This window comes from Asparagus officinalis, chromosome 2 (assembly GCF_001876935.1).
Source record: "Asparagus officinalis chromosome 2, Aspof.V1, whole genome shotgun sequence".
In the NCBI taxonomy this organism is placed as follows: Eukaryota; Viridiplantae; Streptophyta; class Magnoliopsida; order Asparagales; family Asparagaceae; genus Asparagus; species Asparagus officinalis.
In genome coordinates this window covers 3710270-3719500 of record NC_033795.1, presented here as the reverse complement: position 1 = coordinate 3719500, position 9231 = coordinate 3710270, and the positions used below count along the sequence as shown (strand labels likewise).

Sequence of the window (9231 nt, the reverse complement as noted above, 5' to 3'; positions counted from 1 at the left end):
GCCCCCTTTCTAATAGAACAAGCTCAGTTCTCTATGCTAGAGTTTGTGCCAAAATTGGCTTTGGAAGGAAAACAGACACTTTTCCTCCTCAAATAGCAAATAAAAGAAAAACAAGAAGCTAAATACAGCCTATCATGATCAAGACCCAATCTTTTCTTCATTTCTCACATGGGTTTCAATAAAAGGACTCGATTTATACATAAAAACGCAAAATTTAGAAAACTCAAGAATCCAATTCTTAGCTTCATCAAAGAAATATTTTTTTTAATTACCTGTAGACAACATCTCTTTGAGAAGAGAAGTGATCGAGAGTCGCCGGGGCACCTTGATCATTGGAGTAGCCATCTTGAAGAAGCATCATACTTTTAGAGAGAGAGAGAGACTTGAAGAAGAGTGATGAAGAGAGAGAGAGAGAGAGACTTGAAGAAGAAAAGAGAGAAAACTAGAGGAGCGCGTGGGGACAAAAAACTGGAAACTTTCCACATCCATTATTTTTTGGTTGTACGTTCTCAGCCTGTTGGTTTTCAAGACCCACACATCAGACTCTATAACGTGACTCAAAAAGTATGGGATATTTATCTGGTTAATTATTTGGCTAAATTGCACTAAAATACCATATATTTCAGTCATTTAGCGTTTATATATTCTCATTTATTTTTCGTAGCATTAATATATTTTGAGTTATTTAAATTTAGCAATTTAGTATTCTGTGTTATACATGTTATGATGTTTACTCATCTAAGATATGGGTATTTGCAAAATGATACACTCATAGCCTTAGCAAACTTGCCTCAACCAACTTAGTAGCCCAAACCTAACAGAGACCTCGGCTCCGCTGACTTGTTAAGTCGATATTCTTTTATGCCGACACGAAAGGTGAAATCAGCCTACCCTATTGTCGAAGATGACTCACCAAGAGTCTACTCGACCATTTACTTGGCAACTCACGAAGACGACTTGATGGACATTCTCTGCTGTCGACTAAGTTGAGGAATAACCTCCGCCTCAAGCCTCTTCCCTAGAGTACATAGACTCACGTGCTTTCTGCCACACTCTAAATCACTTCCTGGAAAATACGAAGACCCCATTGTTAGGAATCTTGACCCCAAGATTAGTTTATTTTGATGATAATAAATATTATATGTTGTGTGTATTATGTGCTAATATTTATTTTGCAGTATCAGAGCTATATCAACAATTATATTCAAAGAGATACTCAAGACATAGATGAGTTCAAGGCAAAATGAAGCAAAGAATAAGATATACTTTATTGTCTAAATATAATTTTATATTTTCTTTGCTTAGAAATTTTTACAAACCTTGATCACTCACACACATGCACACACACATAGTGTTATAATACACTAACATATGCTTAGTGTGTTGGTTAACAATAGAAATCTCCTATGTTAGCCATTAGAGTTTATAGATATTGAGTGAGTCTTAAAACATTTTATTTATACCTCTTATCAATTAGAATCTGGAAAAACTCAAAAGATCAAAGTTGTAGGTCTCTTTAATAGCTTTCCAACAAATCTTAAATCACCTCATTCCGATATCGGATGAGAAAGTTACAGTCAAAATACTAAAAAGAAAAATTCCAGAATCTGAGTTTACAGTGTAGTCGACTACTATGCCTTGTAGTCGACTACTAAGCAATTTTCTGACTTCACAGAGTCTGTTTAGACTCAGTGTAGTCGACTACTATGACTTGTAGTCGACTACAGATGCAGTTTTTCTAGATTTTAGGTTTTAAATAAGTGACTGTTTATAGCCGTTTTGTGGACGTTAATTGGGTTTAAAATTATGTCATTTCAGAGGCTATAAATAGGTTTAAACATCAGAAAACAACAACCAAGTTTTGCACTTATAAGATTCACATATTGTGCAAATTAACTCTCTAAACTTTCAGTTTTTCAATCTGTTTTTCTATAAAAGAGAGTTTCTGATATTGCCTTTGTTCCTATCATTCTTAGAGCTTGTTTAGACAATATTCAGAGAGTTAAAAAGATTGATAAGCCACTGTTACACGTTCACATCCACATCAAGGCTTATAGGATTGGAATTGTACATTGATTCAAAGAAGGTTCTCTCAGGTTTGAGAGGGTTGATCTCTTGGTCTAGAGATCGGTGTGACGATTGGCATGGTCTTGTCAATTGGGTTGCAATTTGCATGGTCTTACAAATTGGTCAGGTTTGCTTTTTGATTTTGTAAGATTTTAAAATCATAGTGGAAACTCTCAAGCGGGATTCACTTGGGGACTGGATGTACACCGGGGAGGTGGAACCAGTATACATGCTTGTGTTTGTGATGTTTATTTTCTGAGATTGTCATTTTTTCTTTGCAATTTATAATCTACTTTGCAAACTCACACTCTAATGTTTAAGTGTAAAGCTTCCGCAGATTTTTATAAGAGCGCACTCTATTCTTAAGGGTCACGATCCTACACTTGGTATACATAAGCAAAATCAGACTCAGACCCTACACCCCTCTCCCGTACCGAAGTGACTTCCCCTCCAGCCGTCAACCGACACCTGTCAAGCGAGGGATGACTTAGCCTCCAACGTGTCTTTTGTCACACTCTTAATCACTTCTCGAAAAATACGGAGACCCCCTCTCCAGTACCGAAGTGACTTCCCTTCCAGTCGCCAACCGACACCTGTCAAGCGAGGGATGACTCAGCTCTTAGCTCACACTTTGTCACCGCCTCCCTATGCTTGGCAAGGGGTGATACATTTACCCTCATCATCGTTATATAGAGAGGTATGCTCCTAACCTAGGGGGCTATGGACTCTCTCTCGGACCCTATCACTCAAAAAAAACACTCTGCACACATGGAGACCAGCTCACAAAAGCTCCCCCCCTCTTCTCTTAGAAGAGCAGACTGCACATAAGAACCACACCGGTTTTCTAGACCTTCCCCTTCCCCACTCAAGCTCGTCGGCTGACTTGACTGTCGAAGGAACCACGGGGGAATCGTCCCCGCCCTCTCATGGGTTTTTTTTCTTCTTGTCTGTGCAGTATGACCATCAAACCCTCATTCAAGAACCAGGTATAAGGTCGGAGAAGTAGGCGACCCCTTCATCAACCTCCTCTACCTCATCCCGACGAGGACCCCAGAGAAACCGATCTCGTTCCGGATCCGCACTGATCCCGGCCTAGATCCGATTGACTGTGTGATTTTAGTCATCAACAATACAAACATAAAAAATTTCACGCGGAAGTTCCATATGACATTGATATATTAATTTGAGAGCTTTTTAATCATTATTATTTATTAAATGTTCTATTAATCCTATCCAAATTTTAACTTAAATATATTCTGATTCTATTAAAAAAATAAAACTTACATAGACTTAACAGTAAAATCATTAAATTTAATAATTAAAAAGTTATAAAATTATATGAATGTTATAGAAGAAGGATGAAAATTTTCACATTTGCATAACAGAAGGTTCTAAATTGCTAATTGTAAACAACTCTGGGTATATAAATACTTTTAAAACCATTTGAGGTATATAAATGCTAAATTAGTGAAACATAAGGTATTTTAGTGCAACTTCGCCTAACTACTTTTCATCAAAACTATGAGATCAAATATCATTATTAACATCAGATCTTTTCTTTCTAATTTATGTTTGTGATCTATGATAACGATAACAAAGTTATGGAATATGCTGAGGCATATATAGCATTGAAATTAACTAAAAAAAACCTCTACTGAGTTCTTTCATAACATAAACTTTTTTTTATCAGTCTAGATAAATTAACTAAATGTTGGACATATGAAAAATACCGACTACTTAGTCTATTTTAATTTTATATTCTAGAGTAGGCGTCTGATTTTGTATCAGTAATTCCATGGGATGGTTTATTTAATTTCCAAAAAAAGGGTGACATTCTCTTACGTGGGTGCGGGAGTTGGTTGGTGTCTTTGTTGATGATGATGTAGTGATCTTAGGCGTTGCAACCTCGACCCTGATATAATCTAAAGGGTGGTACTAGGGGCACACCCCCAACCACAACCTCAACCACACTCCCTCTCATTTGTTACAGTGCACCAGGTCTCGCATTGGATTTTAAAAATTTAAAATCCAATATGAGGCCTGGTGCACTGTAGCAAATGAGAGAGGGAGTATGGTTAAGGTTGTGGTTGACGGTGTGCCCCTATCATTTTCCTAATCTAAAATCTAACCAAAAGAGTATGAATTTAGCATAAACAATTGTGAACCAAACAGATGAAGACAAAGCATAGAGTGGTTCTTCGTCTTGTACGCGGCCAGTGGATGGGGACGTCAGCACATTGGACCGACATTCAGCCTAAGCTCCGATCGTATAAAAGATTCTCATTTCTCCTACAATGCAAAACAGAAAAAAATGTGAACTCGATCCCTTGATGAGTCATAACTTTGAAAAAAAAAAAGCTAAAGAGATCACGCCTCACACATTCATCTCTTATAGCGTAGAAATAGTGTAGTTATCACTAATCATAAAGAAGATTTTTTTTTCCTCGAGAAACCGCCTTAAAACTGAGGTAATTATATAGAAACCACTTTCGTTGCCGGTTTATACTACATAAAATTAGAGCGGGTTTATGTTACAATCAACCACCTCCAAGTAAACTTTTTCACGCTTAAAACTCGAAAACATCCTTAAAAAACTAAGACTCAAAGAAGCCTGTAACTCATTTTGTTAATGTTTTAGTTAGGACGCATCTCATGTAACTTGACCGGGAAATTTTTTTTTTTGAGGTAATTTTTTTACTTTTTTAGTAAAAAATTGACTAGGAGATTATTAACTACAACACACCCACTTTAAAGCTAGTTTTTGTATAAACTGAATTTTTTTATATAATTGTCTTACTTTTAAGGTAGTTTTTAGGGGGGAGGGTTGGCACCCGACAAAAAGTTCTTATTTTAGGAAAATGATATAGACACACCATCAACTACACCATCAACCACATCTCCTCTCCTGCTACAGTGCATCGGCCCCCATATGAAATTTTTTTTAAAAAATTTTATATGGGGCCCACTGCACTGTAGCAGGAGAGGAGGTGTGGTTGATGGTGTAGTTGATGGTGTGCCTGTAGTGCCCCTCCTTATTTTATATTCTCGGGCCCGCTGAACTGTAGCAGGAGAGGATGTGTGGTTGATGGTGTGGTTGATGGTGTGCCTGTAGTGCCCCTCCTTATTTTATACTCTCGGGCCAAAGATTCAGAAGTTAGATTAATGGCAACAGATCCGATGCAAGGCCCAATAACGTGTGGGTTGGAAGCCTGAACCAGAGAGCTAGCCGCTATTACGTTCTTTTAAATTCATTTGCTTGTAAATATGTCCTGAATTTATGATCTTTTATGCTTGCGAACATGGTTTTTGATTTTATATCAAAAATCACGTACAGGACTAGATAGAGTCCTGACCCAAGTTGATTAGAAGCTGACAATAAAGATTTAATTATTTAATAAAAACGCGAAAAATTATTAACTCAGTGGAAGAGACAGGCTACACGTATAGGTGAAGGAAAGAGTATGTCCCGAAAATTTGGGATTGGACTTTGTTGTAGTTATTGCCAGAAATCAAGTGTACACTATTTCAACTATTTACGCTCACCGATTTTAAAAATAAATTAAAGGCAAACATGAGGAGGAGATGGTTCTTCCAAGTACAAAATAACATCAACTAAGCACTAAGCTAATCATGCATGTTTCGATAGTAGACGATCGACTGCACGGTGGAGTTGATGCTACGGCGATAATGTACTGATGATGGTCGTCGACATAGTGTACAGGTTTCCTAGAGAATATCATACAGAACAGAAGTACATTATCGTGCAACCAATGTCAATACGGTCACACGTCTACAAATACAATCACAACCGTTTTGATGGACGGTGATGACTGTACTGATAGATATTAGTGATAAATACATCAAAATTAGCGATGCTGTCTCTTTTTCGAAAGATGTTCTTCAGAAGGTCATCCATATGAACTTTTTTTTCTCCATTCAACTTCTACCTGACTAGAGTTAATTACAGGGCAAAATTCTCACTTTGGCTTCCAATTTTGCGTAATCTAAGATATTGAAGTGTAAATTATGGAAACTATAAGGTGTATAGTGCCTAAAAAACATATAAGGGCATATAAGTGCAAACCACTTAAAGCTATGACTATTAAAATGCTAATTAGCATAAGTTTTAAAATATTAGTTCACGTGGGCTTTTCGTCGTCAGTTCACATGGACCTTGTCCGTGAAAACAGCCCTTCTTAAACTTTATCTGTTTTGTTGATTTTTCGCTCTAGCCACGTGACAAATAGTAAAACCTTTCTAAATTTAGGGGCTTGTTTGATGTCTCATCAATAAACCCTCTCGGGCAACTGCCAGTCTGCCACGCACAAAATAGAAGCAGGAGCTGCAGAGATGCATGCACTCAACAAGATACGTACCGCGTTGGTTGGTACTATTTGTAACTTTCTGTGTCCATCTTAGTTGCGCTTTAAAAAATTAAAAATATTTATTAGTTAATTTCATACATTTATAATATTTATTTTTTAATATTTGAAATTATATTATTTTCTAAAATATAATGTTAGGAATAGTTTTTTATTTTAGAAATAACTATTTTTAAAGAACAATGTTTTTTTGGGTGATTGCGAAACACGCGTAATGAGTTCTCACCTGTCGTGCCTTAGAGGCTTGTAGAACTACGTATATGTTTCAAAACGCTCACTATATTAAACATAAAGCATATGAAATTATCGCCCGAAATTAAAGTGAATTCTACACAAACATGCTTTAATTTAGACATTGATCCATGTCGAAATCGTTGTATGGAAAAAAATTTACAGGGACTTGAAAGAATCAAACAAGAATGAATTAATGAAAAAAAATTACCATAAAAGTTACATAACTTTCGTTACAAGTCATCTTGGCATGGGTCTATTCTTCAAGAAATGTCTGAAGAGTATCATAGCCTGTCGAGGACGATGAAGAGGAACCTCGTGTCCTGCTCCTTTAATGGTCACCAACGTCAGACCTCTGTAAACTTGGCTCCATCCACCAACCTGACCGAATTTGCAAAATTAATCCAATACAAATGTTTTTCATGAAAAAGATCTAACAATAGCCCGAAACTTAAAAGAAAAATGTTCATGAAACTGACCTTTCCGTTATCTAACCAAGGGTACCAACTGATAAGGGTTGGGAGTTTGAGAGCATCAATCGAGTATCGGGTTGCAGTCACAGGTACTACTGCATCAGTATCTCCACTGCATAAAAGCATTACATTATTCTAGGATTATGATCACTGTAATGTATATGTGGCCTATTCGCGATAACTACTTGTTTTCATGCCAAAATATCATTTCCGATATCTTTTAAAATGTACCAGTCTGCACAAGTTCAACGCAGAAAAAGGACGTATCGAGCTTTGAAATATACCTGAATACCCAAATTCTTATGCCACCAGCAATAAGCTCTTGGTAGATAGGGAGCATAGATTTCGGCGAGTCAGCCCAGTAATTTCCAACAATATCACTGCCAATAACAGGAAAACACTGTAAATAAGTCTTCCTCTATTCGAAAAATGAAAATAAGTCCAGATAAAGGTAATGAACCTGCAAGTATCCCAGGGATAATTTATCCCAGTAACGTTGGCATGCATTGCCCTTTGAACTTCGGGCTGATTATAGTAAACCTTCGCATATCTATCAGTGCAAGGATCATACGCTCTCGACATCCAAGGCTGAGTTCAAATAGGTTAGTCGACGTGATATGTAAAGTTTAATTACGTCGACTGAATTATAAAGGATGGGAGATTTTGAGAACTTACATAGTGACCTTTTAAGTTGCGCTTTAGAGAGCTCGTGTCATTACAAGGGCGAGTATATACACTGTAAGGATCAATATTCCCTTGTTCTTCGCTAGCGACATTGAGGGCTCTCACACACTCAACTGAAGGGTGCTCAGATGATTGATAGTTACATTTAGCTCTCAGTTCATGATACAGTTTGTCTGAGATCAAACCATGAGTCCACCAATACTCAAACGTGCCGATATAATCGTTATAGTCATCTGTAACAGCATTGCCCACCTATAGAAATTGCAATCTCATAGGTTAAAAATACAAAAATATAACGAAGATCGTGGCTTGAAAGACTTGGATTTTACCATGAATCCTTTGAAATTGATGAATGGGTTCTGAATTCCCTTGTTTTTTCGATAAATAAGCTGTGATAACTGAGGTACATAGTGTCCTGAAATGCAATATGTTCAAAAATTAACATTTTGAACCACTTAAAAAAACATAAAGAAAGGATTTATTAAAATCAGAAACGAACCTGCATAACTCTCTCCAGCGATATAGAAATTGCGATACTTGTACTCTGGAAACCTTTCAAACCAATTCACAAGAAAATGGTAGGCATCCAAAGCTGCAATTTTCATTGTGCGTCTTACATTTTTGCATTGTACCCACAAAGTCGTTCAAAAAAATTAGTCAGAAAAATAAGGAAAAATCTTAACCTGTTCTTGTGTCTCCATTAGTGTACAGATCCAACGAAGAGTTCGAATACGAAAATCCAACACCAGCGGGGCTCTCCAAGAACAGCAAATTCGCCGCTACAAATTAACAACCAAACGAAACCCAAATGAAGCAATGTAGTATAGTATTGAGCAGCAATTTTATAAAATTGCTATTAATTCTCAAGAAAAATATATCAAACTACAAGCAATCGATCGAAGAGATAAGATAAAACTAAAGAAAAATTCTTATAAATTCTCACTATATATGTGCAGCGATAGATTCTGAAATCATAAAACCCCCTTCTAAAATGAAAATCAACCCATACAAAGTTCATCTTTCAATCTTCAAAATCCAATACTCAAAATATCCAAAAGGATAAAGTAACCACTAACACAACGCAGATCAACTAAAATTTTGAGCACAAGCATAGCCGCTATTCCAATGCTGACAGTTGTTATTGTTAGAATATAAAATTTAAAAATTATAACTCTCGAACCTCGTCACAACTTCAAAGTTACAGTACAGACAGTCAGAGCAACCGAAGTTCAAATCCCACAATCTACATACTTGAGTTTTGTCACGTACCATTGTTCCAAGAATGGGGGTTGCTATAGAGGCTAAGCCCGTCGGGCCTAATCCGAAAAGGCCCAATCTCCTCCGAAGCCCCGTACCCGATCGACGAGCACCCGGGCCCACCATTGAGCCACAGA

The 9231-nt window shown here is 36.9% G+C and overlaps 2 protein-coding genes across 2 annotated transcripts in view; both read right to left on the bottom strand.

Moving 5' to 3' along the window:
• LOC109829967 (uncharacterized protein At4g08330, chloroplastic-like) overlaps positions 1-434 on the bottom strand; it is a 2240-nt gene extending 1806 nt beyond the window's left edge. The window contains exon 1 of the mRNA XM_020397079.1: positions 273-434. Within this exon, the coding sequence (XP_020252668.1) occupies positions 273-361 (89 nt within the window). The 5' untranslated portion in view covers positions 362-434. The remainder of the gene's footprint in view (positions 1-272) is intronic.
• LOC109829966 (serine carboxypeptidase-like 27) overlaps positions 6789-9231 on the bottom strand; it is a 2634-nt gene continuing 191 nt past the window's right edge. Inside the window, exons 1-9 of the mRNA XM_020397078.1 lie at positions 9107-9231; positions 8521-8616; positions 8337-8429; positions 8167-8252; positions 7829-8089; positions 7614-7741; positions 7438-7533; positions 7160-7265; positions 6789-7061 (exon numbers count right to left, since the gene is read on the bottom strand). The exon at positions 9107-9231 is cut by the window's right edge and continues 191 nt beyond it. Of these exons, the coding sequence (XP_020252667.1) occupies positions 6921-7061; positions 7160-7265; positions 7438-7533; positions 7614-7741; positions 7829-8089; positions 8167-8252; positions 8337-8429; positions 8521-8616; positions 9107-9231 (1132 nt within the window). The 3' untranslated portion in view covers positions 6789-6920. The remainder of the gene's footprint in view (positions 7062-7159; positions 7266-7437; positions 7534-7613; positions 7742-7828; positions 8090-8166; positions 8253-8336; positions 8430-8520; positions 8617-9106) is intronic.